The 17,967-nt window shown below is 45.6% G+C and overlaps 1 protein-coding gene across 3 annotated transcripts in view; it reads left to right on the forward strand.

Moving 5' to 3' along the window:
- slmapa (sarcolemma associated protein a) overlaps window positions 1-17,967 on the forward strand; it is a 40,829-nt gene that overhangs the window by 2,213 nt on the left and 20,649 nt on the right. For all 3 annotated transcript variants that reach the window (XM_080001493.1, XM_080001494.1, XM_080001495.1), the window contains exons 2-11: window positions 5,956-6,103; window positions 6,214-6,286; window positions 7,107-7,143; window positions 13,997-14,059; window positions 14,240-14,335; window positions 14,456-14,527; window positions 14,731-14,871; window positions 15,417-15,554; window positions 15,893-16,061; window positions 17,216-17,266. In XM_080001493.1, coding sequence (XP_079857619.1) covers window positions 5,956-6,103; window positions 6,214-6,286; window positions 7,107-7,143; window positions 13,997-14,059; window positions 14,240-14,335; window positions 14,456-14,527; window positions 14,731-14,871; window positions 15,417-15,554; window positions 15,893-16,061; window positions 17,216-17,266 — 988 coding nt within the window. The remainder of the gene's footprint in view (window positions 1-5,955; window positions 6,104-6,213; window positions 6,287-7,106; window positions 7,144-13,996; window positions 14,060-14,239; window positions 14,336-14,455; window positions 14,528-14,730; window positions 14,872-15,416; window positions 15,555-15,892; window positions 16,062-17,215; window positions 17,267-17,967) is intronic.

Consider the following 17,967-nt stretch of genomic DNA (forward strand, 5'->3'; position numbering starts at 1 on the left):
AACCGGCTGGAACCCACTAGAACTGTTACCACACCGGGGAGGAAACTTAAGAAACCATAAAGATAAAAAGGTCAAAGGTCAGTTGGGAGCAGGATGAGGCTTCAGTGTAAAAGCAGCTCGACGGTGCAGAGGGAGGTGTTGAACCTGGTGGTGTTATTGATACATGATCAATCATCATCCAAGTATCTGTGGTGTATTGATTAGAAATGTCTGCTTCCTGTTTTGTTGTTGATACATTGATATAATATTGATTATAACATTGATAGACTCAGAGCGGTTCTGCTCACGTGGTGATGTTTCATGTTCTGATCAATGGTCCTCACGTCCACGCTCCAGGCTTCGACCGTGACGGTTGCCCGGTTGCCCCGGGAAGCCAGATGCGTGCCGTTGCCGACGGTTGGGCGTGTTGTGGGTGCCCCAGAACACGTTTACATAACTGCAGCATTACTCCTCCATGTGTTTACAATGTGACCGCTGGTTTTTCCTGGAGGTTGCTTTACTCATGACATCATCGCTCGCTAAAAAACAATCACATTGTTTGAGTTTAAACGTTACGGCAATTCGTCAACCGATGGCTGGCTGGAACGACGGGGCAACCGTTTTATCAGACTGGGCAACCAGCAGCCGGAAGCGGTTGCCTTGTCATTCCAACAATCCTGCATCAAATTATATCTTATCCATGCCTGGTGCATGCTGGGTAATCACTGATATATATATATATATATATATATATATATATATATATATATATATATATATATATATATATATAAATAATGTTGTTTCTAAGGGTTTTTAACGTGTGTGTGTCACTCACTCACTCAGATTTACAGACAAACTTAATCTCAGCCTCAGGAGTCGACATGTCAAAAGCCTGTCTCTCCCTCTCTGCCTGTCTCCCTGTTTATCTCCCTGTCTCTGCTTGGGAACAGGTTGGAGCTTCTCCTGTGAGGTAGTGTGTGTGTGTGTGTGTGTGTGTGTGTGTGTGTGTGTGTGTGTGTGTGGGGCTCTACACCAGCTATTTATAAAACCACCAAATACAGCGTCATACTTTCCTCAGCTGAGACGCACACACATAATGTTCCGTCTTTCTCTGTTATTGATTACTAATCCTTAAAGTTGTGGAATGTGCTCCGTGTTACTGCTCAATTGAGAGCAACACTTTATTGTTATTGATGATCTATAAGGTGTATTTCCCCCTCACGCACTGTAACAACACATCTACTGTTTCAGAAAAGACCTTGTTTGTTTGTTTGTTTGTGACATTTCTCATCTTAAATCTGAACGGAAAGACATGTTGTGGAATGTCAAAGTTTTGAGATCTGCTGTAGTCGATCGTTATGGGATGTGTGGTGTCTGGTCCTGTTCTGTGTATGTGACACGTTTTAACACCACGAGGATCCAGAGCCGTCGGAAGCGTCTCTCTCTGTTTTGGGGCTTTTGACATCAGCTGTTTCTCCACTGTTCAGATCCTATCACGGTTTTCACCCCCGAGCGGCTTGTTGTCCCTGGTTCTGGTTCCGTCAGGGCGCGCTGTTTCCCACGTGACCCGACGTTTGAATTAGAACAGGTTGGAATCTGGTTTGTGCTCCCGGGTGTTTGTGTATCATGACGTCGACGTGTATCTGTTATTTAAATTAACTCGCTCCGAATTTAAATAACATTTGTACAGAGGTCTTGTTTTCAATGCTGCTCACCAGGCATTGGTTAAACAAGACCTAGAGGGCGGTGCTAACGGTGCACCAGGTGGACTTGTCTTGGATGTTTATGGTTTTTATCTAAGCCCCGCCCTCAGATGCAGTCCTGGTCTCAGGCCCGCTCTCCCGTTACCAGTGTGAAGTTCAAACTGGTTTCCACTCGTTCCCATGAAGTGAGGTGTGTTAATCACACTGATATCAGGCAGCTCTGTTCATCTCAAGTGTGATCCCAGCCCAGCAGCCAAAGCGTGCACATGCCACGCCCCTCATCAAGTCCAGATCCTCCGTGCTCCTTCAGGGCGCTTGCTGGAGCCGCACCCACACACCGCGTCACGCATCAGGCCGTACGCCCCGCGCCCGGAATGACTTCTCCATCCGGACTCTTCTCGTGGGTGGTGCCCCCGTCGTGTCCTCATGTCAGTGCATCATGTCCGAATGTGAGACGATCCGTGTCCAAACCAGAAAAGACTCTTCATCCTGACTCCTCCCCCGTCCGCCGCCTGTCGCATCCAGAACAGGAAAGCGTGCACTTGAGTTTGACGTTGTTCTCTCATCTAAGTCCCTTTGGACAAAAGCGTCTGATCAGTGAACGAATGCAAAATGGAACCCGAATATTGAGGCTGGGCTGTTAGGACGCAGCCTCCCACTTTGGTTTATATCGTTGTCACTGATGAATTGAATGTTTGTTTGTGTTTCGCACTGAATTTGTTACGCCAAATATTGTTGGGACATGGAATCGCGTCACGAGATCCTGACCAATCCCCAGACGCGGATATTTGTTTTGAAATGTAGTTTGAGTCAAAGTCCAAAGTCTGACGCTGAACCATCCCATAATGTGTCAGCAGATGGGTGCAGGCTACGTGTGGCCAGGAAGTGTTTGGCAAGGCGACTTGAGCAACGCGTCCCGTCTCCACTGCAGAGCGAGTCGCAAAGTGAAACATTTAGTGAGAAGCTTTTTGATTTGGAGGACGGCCTGTGACACGGAGCCTGTGATTGGTGGAGAGCTGTGTTGCCGTGGTAACCTGCTCCAGGTACAGTACTGCTGCAGTACAAACACTTCAGAGCCTGTGTACACAATGCAGTACTGTTCGGTGTGTGTGTGTGTGTGTTCTTCCTCAGTGATGGTAGCGTCTGAAGCTAACTCTGTTGTTCCGGTAAACACACTGGGCTCCACTTGTCTTGGTTCTCAAAGAGTGAAAGATTTTTATTTATTAGGAATCATATTTCATGTTTTTACAAACAATATTTAAAAGGTTGTTATTATTTTGAGGTACTTTATTTCTTATTTGAACCTCTCTATTAAAGACGGAAAAAGCTTCCAGACCCTGCGTCCATTCACACGGCAACTTTTTATATGTTGAGTGCTGGTGGAGGAGTTAGGTTTTCATGGTTGTGACCGTGTGTGTTGTTGCTAGGTGGAAAGCTCTATAGTTAGGCCCTTTCTGCCTCTGGGTTACCATGGGGACAGGAGGTGTGTGTGTGTGTGTGTGTGTGTGTGTGTGTGTGTGTGCGCGTGCGCGTGTGTGAATAATGTATATATTTGTTTCATATCATACTGTTTTGTTTAATTCGATACGTAAGTTTTGTCTAAATTAAGTGTGATGAATGTTCTCACATTTTATACAATAATAAATTAAAATTCACTACTATAATAATAGTATTAAAATACTATTATTATGATAATGATGAATAAAAAACAGTAATATATGCAGCTGTGGTGTGAGGTAGGTATTACAGCTGTGAGGTTCCTGAATCAGCGCTCTGTGTTTATATGTGGGGACGTTTGGACCGAGGGACTCTCTCCCAGCGTCAGACCACACCTCACCCAAAAAGGAGGATTCTTTCTTTCATCGCTCTCCTTTTACGGGGATGGGGGCCACGCCCGGTTCGGGTGGGGAGGAGGGCGTGGTCCGGTTGTAGTTGGTGTTTGAGGAAGACCCGGCACGTCGGCTCCGGGGGGCCTCATCCCTGCTGTGCTGACCGGGGACAGAGCGGAGGGAGCACTGGCGCTCTTGCTCTACCATTGGCTGTTGGTGTCACATGGTTGTTTCTCTGCTGTGGGATTGGCTGTTGGTGTCACATGGTTGTTTCTCTGCTGTGTGATTAGCTGTTGGTGTCACATGGTTTGTTTCTGCTGTACGACTGGCTCTTCATGTCATGTTCTGTAAAATGAGTCACAGTTTTCCGAGTGTCCTTTAAACGCAGCAGCAGCTCAAGCTGTCTGTCTAGGTGTTGCACTCACAAGCGTCTGGAGGGGATTGAGTTCTGAGAGATGAAGCTTGGACTTATAGAACTTTGGATGATGATGTCACCAAGCTCCTGAAACTGAGGAAACCACCACAGTTTTTCACCCATTTCTGCTCCAAATGTAGATGGATATTGATCAAACTTGAACAGCAAGACGTCTGAAACATCCTGGTTCTAACAACACCTCAACATGTCTCCGTGTACTGCCATCCTGTTTCAGATACTTTTACTCTGAAAAACGCTGAGAATACAAGTAAAAAAACAATAGGGTTGCATCCCTGTGGGCTGACTCCCCATGATGAACACAGCTCCAAGCAGCAACACACAGCGTCCTGTTTAGTTGTGTGAGGTACGTATTACAGGTTTCCGTGGTTCCGTAAAACGCATCGTATTGCACGTACGTCACACACAACACAACGTCACTCTTGGGTTGTTGAGTTTAAATATCCATGAAGAACAGTGTTTTAAATATTACCATCGTTCCTGGATCACGCAGTGTGGAAACACAAGAAAGGGACGCTTCCTCCAAAGGTTCTTAGAACTTCCTGCGGTGCCAAGAGGCTTCCTGTGACCCATTCATAGTTTTCAAGGTTTTGTAAAACGCAGCAGGAGTCACAGTTTTCAGAGTTTCCTTTAAACGCAGCAGCGGCTCGAGTTGGATGTGAAGGACTTGTGAGAGGCGCAGCTTGAACTGAGATCAGGTCAGATGACGCCGCGCTCCGCCCTGCTCCTCCAACCAAGCCAATCACCTCAACGTTCTTCTACTTCCGCTACATTTACAGTTTTTCACTTATTTCTGCTCCAAACGAACGAAGAAGATAAAAAATAATAAAAGTCATTAGGTGTCTGAGATGGACCCCAAATATTATCAGGAATAATATATCATCATCACTGTCACTGTCAACACCACATGGATTATTGTGGGTGTGTGTGTGTATTTCCACCTTTTAATATGTACTGTCTATATGTCCAAAGCCATGTCTGTCCAAGCTGCAGAGCAACAACAGTTTGAATGTGAACTTCTACTGTTGTCACAACAGCAGCTGTAATGTGATTTCTTGAGTCGTACAGAAGCTTCAACGGGAACTTGTCATCACCTCTCGGGTGCAACAGATCACAAAGCTCACGGTTGTCATGGTTGCACGGATCAGATCATTTCACAGAAAACATCAAGAAAAGGGAGACAAATATAACTTTGCTTTTCATTTATTCAGTAAAACACTTCAAGGAATGTTTGTCCATGGTCTTAAATGAAAACAACATTCAAGATGTCCAGTGTTTCAATCAAGTATCCAATACTCAGTAGTGAAATGAAAGTGCAGTATGAGGCAGCGTGAAACATGGTTGGAAATGAAGACATAACATGAATTGAATTCCAGTATCATGTTCAATTTCTCATCTTCATAACAAAGTGCATTTCATGGAATCATTTCAGAATGAAGGGACTGAAACTGGGTTTTGGTCCCTAAGACATGTTTTTGAAGTTTTTTGCTGAAAATACCGCTCAGATGATGCATTCCAGCCATTCTAACATGCCTCTAAATCCATCCTGTTCCTGACGCTCTGTATAAGTGGGAGGAGCCTCCCTCCTGAGGCCTGAGTTCTGTGAACCAATGGATTTTGAGCTTTACTTACTTCAGTGGGTTCCATTGTATTTACTCCGTAACGTTCACTGATTCCACCTTTTCAGACCACCAAAGATCTAAAATCCAAATTATTTTTTAAATACTTAAATTTCCATCGTCTGCAGTTTGTTCTTGGTTGGTATGAATTCCTCTTTTTCTTTAAAGATTTGTGCTGGTTGTCTGAACAGCACTTGATATTCTATGTTATTTCTCCAGCCGTGGGTGGAGTTACTCCCCGATGGGGGGTGGTTCTACTGAAGCCTGAAATCACGTAAATACGGGGAACCAAGCGTATGTGCAGAAGCACTGAAAAACAGAATTTCTAAAAGGTCTCCTTCAATGTGTTATTTAGTGATGTGACTTGTGACTGGTTTTCCGTGTTGCAGTTCTACCTGCAGGACACCAAGAGCAGCAACGGAACCTTCATCAACAGCCAGAGGCTGAGTCGTGGCTCCGAGGAGAGTCCGCCCTGCGAGCTGCTCTCAGGGGACATCATCCAGTTCGGAGTGGACGTCACGGAGAACACACGCAAAGGTGACACGGGACGCACGACACATGTAGTACGGGCCGACACGCGGTGGAGTACACGGCGGCACACGGTGTAGTACAGGCTACACCCTAATGTGCTGTGTTTGTGTCCTCAGTCACCCATGGCTGCATAGTGTCGACCATCAAACTCTTCCTCCCTGACGGCATGGAGGCCAGGAGGAGACCAGAGTAAGACTTGACTTTGTTCCCTTCCTACAGGTGTGTGTGTGTGTGTGTGTGTGTGTGTGTGTGTGTGTGTGTGTGTGTGTGTGTGTGTGTGTGTGTGTGTGTGTGTGTGTGTAGGTGTGTGTGTGTGTGTGTGTGTGAAGGTTGTCTTTCTGGCTGGGCTGGTCCAGGTGGGCAGGGATACTTACAGCTCCACCCCATCCACAGTGAGTGAGTGTCTAATCCAACACACCCTGTCACTTTGCAGCAGTGAGTGGCTATGGGAGGAGCTATGAGCAATGGGAGGAGCTATGAGGTGTGGGAGGGGCTATGAGGTGTGGGAGGGGCTTGTTTGGTGTCAGCAGGTTGACCTCACCAGGAAGTAGAAAAGATGTGGATGATTTGGTTTAAGATTGAGTTGAATCTGTTGAGAGCACAAGTAAGAAACTCATCTGAGCCTGCAGGAGGTTACATCATCTGTCTCCCTCTCTCCATCTGTCTCTCTCTCTCTCTGTCTGTCCGTCTCTGGTTTTTGGTGTTTTTTTGGTTCCTTCGTGATCAAGTTGGTGCTGCTGTGACATGACTTACTGAGAATAAAGGAACCTTTAACGTCAAGTCTCTCTCTCTCTCACCTGTAAAGTTTAGCTGCATTCCTCTAGCTCCATTCACCATTTTGTGTGACTGGTTGTCATTGCAACACATAACAGTCCAACGACAGGACAGATACAGTATGAAAACACAGAGCATCACTTATCTCCCCACCATCAGAAGCCATGGTGTTCACTGTCGCTGTGCCCCCCACATTGTTTCCATGGTAACTAACTGTCCCTGTGTTCTTCTGCAGCGTTATCCAGACGGCACTTCCTCTGCCTGTAGACAAGGTACCCCCCCCCCACACACACACTGTAACACACACTGTAACACACACTATAACGCACTGTAACACACACTGTAACACACACTGTAACACACACTGCAACACACTGTCACACACTGTAACACACTAACACACACTGTTACACACACTATAACGCACTGTCACACACTGTAACACACTGTCACACACTGTAACACACACTGTAACACACACTGTAATGCACTGTAACACACTGTAACGCACACTGTAAAACACTAACACACACTGTAACGCACTGTAACACACTAACACTGTAACACACACTGTAACACACTGTAACGCACTGTAACACACACTAACACACTGTAATGCACTGAAACACACACTGTAACACACACTGTAACACATTGTAACACACTGTAACACACACTGAAACACACACTGTAACACACACTGTATCACATTGTAACACACTGTAACACTGTAACACACACTGTAACACACTGTAACGCACTGTAACACACACTAACACACTGTAATGCACTGAAACACACACTGTAACACACACTGTAACACATTGTAACACACTGTAACACTGTAACACACACTGTAACACACACTGTAACGCACTGTAACACACACTGTAACACACTAACACACACTGTACGGCACTGTAACACACATTGTAACACACTGTACCGCACTGTAAAACACTAACACACTGTAACGCACTGTAACGCACTGTAACACACTAACACACTGTAACACACTGTAACACACACTGTACCGCACTGTACTGCACTGTAACACACTGTCACACACTAACACACTGTAACACACACTATAACGCACTGTAACACACACTGTAACACACTGTAACACACACTGTCACACACTGTCACACACTGTCACACACTGTAACGCACTGTAACACACACTGTAACACACTGTAACACACACTGTAACACACTATAACACACTGTAACGCACACTGTAAAACACACTAACACACACTGTAACACACACTGTAACACACACTGTAACACACACTGTAACGCACACTGTAACGCACACTGTAACGCACACTGTAACACACACTGAAACACACACTAACACATTGTAACACACTGTAACACACACTAACACACTGTAATGCACTGTAACGCACTGCAACACACTTAACGCACACTGTAAAACACTAACACACACTGTAACACACACTGTAACACACACTGTAACACACACTGTAACACACACTGTAACACACACTGCAACACACTGTCACACACTGTAACACACTAACACACACTGTTACACACACTATAACGCACTGTCACACACTGTAACACACTGTCACACACTGTAACACACACTGTAACACACACTGTAATGCACTGTAACACACTGTAACGCACACTGTAAAACACTAACACACACTGTAACGCACTGTAACACACTAACACTGTAACACACACTGTAACACACTGTAACGCACTGTAACACACTAACACACTGTAATGCACTGGAACACACACTGAAACACACACTGTAACACACACTGTAACACATTGTAACACACTGTAACACTGTAACACACACTGTAACACACACTGTAACGCACTGTAACACACTGTAACACACACTGTAACACACTAACACACACTGTACGGCACTGTAACACACATTGTAACACACTGTACCGCACTGTAAAACACTAACACACTGTAACGCACTGTAACGCACTGTAACACACTAACACACTGTAACACACTGTAACACACACTGTACCGCACTGTACTGCACTGTAACACACTGTCACACACTAACACACTGTAACACACACTATAACGCACTGTAACACACACTGTAACACACACTGTAACACACTGTAACACACACTGTAACACACTGTCACACACTGTCACACACTGTAACACACACTGTAACGCACACTGTAACGCACTGTAACACACACTGTAACACACTGTAACACACACTGTAACACACTATAACACACTGTAACGCACACTGTAAAACACACTAACACACACTGTAACACACTGTAACACACACTGTAACACACTATAACACACTGTAACACACTGTAACACACACTGTAACACACTGTAACACACTGTAACACACACTGTAACACACTGTCACACACTGTCACACACTGTAACACACACTGTAACGCACACTGTAACGCACTGTAACACACACTGTAACACACTGTAACACACACTGTAACACACACTGTAACACACTATAACACACTATAACACACTGTAACGCACACTGTAACGCACACTGTAACGCACACTGTAACACACACTAACACATTGTAACACACTGTAACACACACTAACACACTGTAATGCACTGTAACGCACTGCAACACACTGTAACGCACACTGTAAAACACTAACACACACTGTAACACACTAACACACACTGTAACACACACTGTAACACACACTGTAACACACACTGTAACGCACTGTAACACACACTGAAACACACACTAACACATTGTAACACACACTAACACACACTAACACACTGTAATGCACTGTAACACACACTGTAACGCACTGTAACACATTGTAACATACTGTAACGCACTGTAACACACACTGTAACACACACTGTAACACAATGTACCGCACTGTAACACACTAACAGACACTATAACGCACTGTAACACACACTAACACACACTGTAACACACTGTAACACACTTAACACACACTGTAACGCACTGTAACACACTGTACCGCACTGTAACACACTAACACACTGTAACACACACTATAACGCACTGTAACGCACTGTAACACACACTGTAACACACACTGTAACACACACTGTAACACAAACTGTAACACACACTGTAACACACACTGTAACACACACTGTAACAAACTGTTACGCACTGTATCACACTGTTACGCACTGCAACACAAACTGTAACACACACTGTAACACATACTGTAACACACACTGTAACGCACACTGTAACACACTGTTACGCACTGTAACACACACTGTACCGCACTGTAGCACACTGTAACATACTGTAACACACTGTTACGCACTGTAACACACTGTTACGCACTGTAACACACTGTAACACACTGTTACGAACTGTAACACACACTGTAACACACGAACACACACTGTAATGCACTGTAACACACACTGTAACACACACTGTAACACACTGTAGCACACACTGTAAAACACACTAACACACACTGTAACGCACTGTAACACACTAACACTGTAACACACACTGTAACGCACTGTAACACATTAACACACACTTACACACTGTAATGCACTGAAACACACATTTACACACTGTAACACACTGTAACACACTGTACCGCACTGTAACACACACTGAAACACATTGTAACATACTGTAACACACACTGTAACACACACTGTAACACACTAACACACACTGTAATGCACTGTAACACACACTGTAACACACTGTAACATTTACATTTACATTACATTTAGTCATTTATCAGACGCTTTTATCCAAAGCGACTTACAAGGGAGAATAACATTCAGTTACATTGCGACAGAGATTAGTGTAACAACAACATTGGTGTAACAATGAATACTGCAAGGTGGTGCTAAGTAATTGTAGGTTAGGACAGGAGGTACTCACTGAAGAGCTGGGTCTTCAGGTGCTTCTTAAGTAACACACTGTAACACACTAACACATACTGTAATGCACTGTAACACACTAACACACACTGTAACGCATTGTAACACACACTGTAACGCATTGTAACACGCACTGTAACACACACTGGAACACACACTGTAACACACACTGTACCGCACTGTAACACACTAACACACACTGTAACACACACTATAGCGCACTGAAACACACTGTAACACACACTGTAACACACACTGTAACACACACTGTAACACACACTGTAACATACTGTAACACACACTAACATACTAACGCACTCTAACACACTGTAACACACTGTTGCGCACTGTAACACACACTGTAACGCACTGTAACGCACTGTAACACACTGTAACACACACTGTAAAACACACTAACACACTGTAACACACTAACACACACTAACACTGTAACACACACTGTAACGCACTGTAACACACACAAACACACTGTAATGCACTGTAACACACACTAACACACTGTAACGCACTGAAACACACACTGTACCGCACTGTAACACACTGTAACACACTAACACACACTGTAACACACACTATAACGCACTGTAATGCACTGTAACACACACTGTAACACACTGTAACACACACTGTAGCACACTAACACACACTGTAATGCACTGTAACACACCAACACACACTAACAAACACTGTAACGCACTGTAACACACTGTAACACACACTGTAACACACACTGTAATGCACTGTAACACACTAACACACACTGTAACGCACTGTAACACACACTGTAACACACACTGTAATGCACTGTAACACACTAACACACACTAACACACACTGTAACGCACTGTAACGCACTGTAACACACTGTAACGCACTGTAACACACTGTAACGCACTGTAACACACTAACACACACTGTAACACACACTGTAACACACACTGTAACACACACTGTAACACACTGTAACACACACTGTAACACACACTGTAACGCACTGTAACACACTGTAACACACACTGTAACACACACTGTAACACACACTCTAACACACACTGTAACACACACTAACACATACTGTAACACACTGTAACACACACTGTAACACACTAACACACACTGTAATGCACTGTAACACACTGTAACGCACTGTAACACACTGTAACACACATACATTTACATTACATTTAGTCATTTAGCAGATGCTTATATCCAAAGCGACTTACAAGGGAGAATAACATTCAGTTACATTGCGACAGAGATTAGTGTAACAACAACATTGGTGTAACAATAAATACTGCAAGGTGGTGCTAAGTAATTGTAGATTAGGACAGGAGGTACTCACTGAAGAGCTGGGTCTTCAGGTGCTTCTTAAGTAACACACTGTAACACACTAACACATACTGTAATGCACTGTAACACACTAACACACACTGTAACGCATTGTAACACACACTGTAACGCATTGTAACACGCACTGTAACGCATTGTAACACGCACTGTAACACACACTGTAACACACACTGTAACATACTGTAACGCACTGTAACACACTAACACACGCTGTAACACTGTAACACACACTGTAACGCACTGTAACACACTCTAACACACACTCTAACACATACTGTAACGCACTGTAACACACACTAACACACACTAACACACTCTAATGCACTGTAACACACACTGTAACGCACTGAAACACACACTGTACCGCACTGTAACACACTGTAACACACTAACACACTGTAACACACACTATAATGCACTGTAATGCACTGTAACACACTGTAACACACTAACACACACTGTAATGCACTGTAACACACTAACACACACTAACACACACTGTAACGCACTGTAACACACTGTAACACACACTGTAACACACACTGTAATGCACTGTAACACACTAACACACACTGTAACGCACTGTAACACACACTGTAACACACACTGTAATGCACTGTAACACACTAACACACACTAACACACACTGTAACGCACTGTAACACACTAACACACACTGTAACACACACTGTAACACACTGTAACGCACTGTAACACACTAACACACACTGTAACACACACTGTAACACACACTGTAACACACACTGTAACGCACTGTAACACACTGTAACACACACTGTAACGCACTGTAACGCACTGTAACACACTGTAACACACTGTAATGCACTGTAACACACACTGTAACACACACTGTAACACACTGTAACACACACTGTAACACACACTGTTACACACACTGTAACACACTGTAACACACACTTACACACTGTAACACACACTGTAACACACACTGTAACACACACTGTAACACACTCTCTAACACACACTGTAACACACACTGTAACATACTGTAACGCACTGTAACACACTGTAACACACACACTGTAACACACTAACACACGCTGTAACGCACTGTAACACACACTGTAACACACACTGTAACACACACTGTAACATACTGTAACACACTAACACGCTGTAACACACTAACACACACTAACACACACTGTAACACACTAACACACGCTGTAACACACACTGTAACACACACTGTAACGCACACTGTAACACACACTGTAACACACTAACACACACTGTAACACACACTGTAACACACACTGTAACACACACTCTAACACACACTCTAACACACACTCTAACACACACTCTAACACATACTGTAACGCACTGTAACACACACTAACACACTGTAACACACTGTAACACACTGTAACACACTAACACACTGTAACACACTGTAACACACTGTAACACACTAACACACTCTAACACACTGTAACACACTCTAACACACACTCTAACACATACTGTAACGCACTCTAACACACTGTAACACACTGTAACACACACTCTAACACACACTCTAACACACACTCTAACACACACTCTAACACACTCTAACACACTCTAACACACGGTAACACACACTCTAACACACTGTAACACACTCTAACACACACTCTAACACATACTGTAACGCACTGTAACGCGCTGTAACACACTGTAACACATTGTGAGAGAGATTTAAAACATCTTTATTTTAACATTTCCTCCACTTCAGTTAAAAGCATTAAAAACATTTTCTTAAAAAAAAAAATTGTGTGCGTGTGTGTGTTTTCCAGGTCGCTGCCAACACTCCCAGTATGTATTCTCAGGAACTTTTCCAGCTCTCCCAGTACCTGCAGGTAAACCACCTCAGCCAGCGCCCCCTGGTGGCCACCTCACTCTCGTCTTTATTGGTTTATCAATGCACCATAGAGCTGTCTCACCACCCTGTCGATATAAGACAGCAGACAGGTCGTCTTCATATTCACTGTTTACTCTGGATGTTGCAGTTAACCTCTAGCCCCTCCCCCTCCCCGCAGGAGGCCTTGCATAGGGAGCAGATGTTGGAGCAGAAGTTGGCGACGCTGCAGCGTCTCTTGGCCAACACACAGGAAGCTTCAGAGAGCAGCTGGCAGGTAGCAGCTCTACCCGCATCACATACTACCATCACTATTACTACACAGCCTGACTGTGTGTGTGTGTGTGTGTGTGTGTGTGTGTGTGTGTGTGTGTGTGTGTGTGTGTGGCCGGACCAGGCTCTCATAGATGAAGACCGCCTGCTGTCCAGACTGGAGGTGATGGGCAGCCAGCTACAGTCCTACTCCAAGGTGACTGAGGAGGGCGTTCTCAACCTGAGGTCCTGGGCCCCCCAGGGGTCCTTCCAGGGGGGCCCTCGCCACTTAAACCAAACGCATAGAGAAATCCTGTAACGACTGTTTACATCCAACCTTCACTGTTTGACATGGGATCTGATCTCACACCAGAGACCTGCTCATCCTTTCCTCCTCCTCCTCCTCCTCCTCTCCTCCAGTCCCAGACGGATGAAGGGATGAGGAAGGAGCTGCTTGCGTTGCAGGAAGACAAGCATAACTACGAAACGACAGCAAAGGAGTCCCTGCGGAGGGTCCTGCAGGAGAAGATCGAGGTGGTCCGCAAACTGTCGGAGGTGGAGGTGGGTCCCACCCCGAGCCTCTCCCTCCACTGTGAAGGGGGCGGAGCCATGTTAGGGCCTGTTCAACTGTTGACCCGGGGCCCAAAAGTGGCCCTCACATCAATAGGGAGTGTCCCTTTGTATAAGTAATAACAAATGAGTGATAAACTGAAACCACTGAACATGATGAAATGTGTCCTGTAGCTCCACCCACTGCCACCTGAACAAATCCCAATCTGCTCACTCACTTGTTCCGTACTTTTTGATGTCGTCTGGAATATATTCAGTGTTATCTGGATGATAAAACACATTGATAAATGAAGTTATAAAATGTTCTTGTTCTTGTTGGATTAGTCTGAGAAATATATTTAAACACAATAACAAACGTAGGGTTATGCAGAAGCAGTATGAAACACGAGAGGGCAGAAGGAGCCGACCCCTCCACCTAGCGATGGAGGGACAGAAGGGAGGTGAGGAGATGGGTGGAGCCCTGGCAGGGTGAAGCTCCTGCACCTTCTGTGTACTACAGTATAGTGCCAGTAGTTTGCTCGCCCTCCTTCCCCCAGCGTTCTCTCAGCAACACGGAGGACGAGTGCACCCACCTGAAGGAGGTGTCGGAGCGCGGTCAGGAGGAGCTGACGGAGCTCGCCAACAAGTACAACGCTGCCGTCAATGAGATCAAGGAGCTCACCGACAAGATCAAGGTAACCAGAGAAAACCAGCCCAAACTAGTTTATAAAACTAGAGAGAACCAGTTTATAAAACTAGAGAGAACCAGTTTAAAGTAGTTTATAAAACTAGAGAAAAGTAATTTATAAAACAAGAGAAAATCATTTTAAACTAGTTAATAAAACTAGAGAGAACCAGTTTAAACTAGTTTATAAAACCAGAGAAAAGTAATTTATAAAACAAGAGAAAACCGGTTTAAACTAGTTTATAAAACGAGAGAGAACCAGTTGGAGCTAGTTTATCGAACCAGAGAAATCCAGTTTAAACTCGTTTTTAAAACCAGTTGAACCACCTCAGCTCCTCCCTCCCCCAGACAGCAGAGGAGTGCCAGGAGCTCCTCTCCCAGCGATCCCAGACAGAGAAGAAGGAGCTTGAGCTTCGTCTGGAGGAGATGGAGAGCAGAGAGCAGCTGCTGCAGGCCAGGATCGAGGCTCTGCAGGCGGACAACGACTTCACGTCCGAGAGGCTGAGCGCTCTGCAGGGTACACACTGTATACACACTGTGCTTCACACTGTACTACACACTGCACTACACACTACACACTGCACTACACGCTACATTACACGCTGCAATACACACTGTACTACACATTGCGCTAAACATTATGCTACACACTGTGCCACACACTGTGCTACACACTGTACTACACATTGTGCCACACACTGTGCTACACACTGTGCTACGGTGTACACTTTATACGAGATTACACTCATATCCTGTCCATGAAAACCACAAACAGAAGAAAAGACAAAGTGTTTTCGGCAACAAGGCAGTGTCCCTAGTCCGGGCTGCGGTGTCCCTAGTCCGGGATGCGGTGTCCCTAGTCCGGGCTGGGGTTTCCCTAGTCCAGGCTGCGGTGTCCCTAGTCTGTGCGGCGGTGTCCCTTGTCCCGGCTGTGGTGTCCCTTGTCCCGGCTGTGGTGTCCCTTGTCCTGGCTGCGGTGTCCCTAGTCCCGGCTGCGGTGTCCCTAGTCCGGGCTGCGGTGTCCCTAGTCTGTAAGGCGGTGTCCCTAATCTGTGCGGCGGTGGTGTCCCTAGTCCCGGCGGCGGTGTCCCTAGTCCCGGCGGCGGTGTCCCTAGTCCCGGCGGCGGTGTCCCTAGTCTGTACGGCGGTGTCCCTAGTCTGTGCGGCGGTGTCCCTTGTCCCCGCTGTGGTGTCCCTTGTCCTGGCTGCGGTGTCCCTAGTCCGTACGGCGGTGTCCCTAGTCTGTGCGGCGGTGTCCCTTGTCCCCGCTGTGGTGTCCCTTGTCCTGGCTGCGGTGTCCCTAGTCCCGGCTGCGGTGTCCCTAATCTCGGCTGCGGTGTCCCCAGTCCCCGGCGGAGGTGTCCCTAGTCCCGGGTGTGGTGTCCCTAGTCCCGGGTGTTGTGTCCCTAGTCCTGGCTCCAGAACTGGGCCCCAGTCACCCAGGTCCTGACTCCTGGATTCCAGGTTCCCTAATTCGTCTTGGTTCTTCTCATAAGGGTCTGAAATGTTATGGTTAATCCACACACTATATACACCATACACACAATATACACTCCACATACTATACACACTATATACATACACTCTACACAGTGCAAAGTATATACACACATACACACACTGGCAGAACCCCTGCCCTCATCTGCAGGTTGTGTTGTCATGTGTTTCCAGTGCGGTTAGAACAGCTGCAAGAGAAAAGTCTTAAAGAGAACAACAGTCTGGGTGAGTTACCGCAGCCGCTGCTAAATACTCACTAACCTCACCAGGACCACTTCCTGCATGACCACTTCCTGCATGACCACTTCCTGCATGACCACTTACTACCCGACTACTTCCTTGTTCCTGCATTGACCGGCTCGGTCTTTATGTGCTGGACGTCTGGCTCCTTGTCTCTTCATCTCAGCTTGAGGATGCCTGGACCACCATTAATATGATGTATGGGTGGATAGATGAGTGGATGGATGATGGATTGATGGATAAATGGCTGGATGGATGGATAGACAGGTGATGGATGGATGGGTGGATTGATGGGTAGACACCCAGGGAGGCTCCAAAGTCTTCAAGAATTTTCTATAAAGTCAGAACCTAACACTCAGCGACCTGGTGACCTGGTCAGATAAGGAATTGCAACAGGGCAGGTTCTGTCAGGTTCTACGAGTTGCTTGGCGCCGCCTCCTGTGGTCGCCTGCACGCTGGTCGCTATGTGGAGATTACGCACATTTTAGTCAAGTCACTACATATATGTATGAGACCAAAAAACTTCTTGAACCTTGAGTCATGCTGGAACTTGTAGCTGGTGCTGGGACTGTTGACTAGTGCTGCTGGTGGAGGTGTGTCTTCTTCTTCTTTCTCACCCTCACTCATACTGCAGTATTCCCGCTGAGTTTCCTCTTCTGTCCTTGGTGCTCTGGGCCTCTGGTTGG

This window comes from Zeus faber, assembly GCF_960531495.2.
Source record: "Zeus faber genome assembly, chromosome: 5".
Lineage (NCBI taxonomy): Eukaryota > Metazoa > Chordata > Actinopteri > Zeiformes > Zeidae > Zeus > Zeus faber.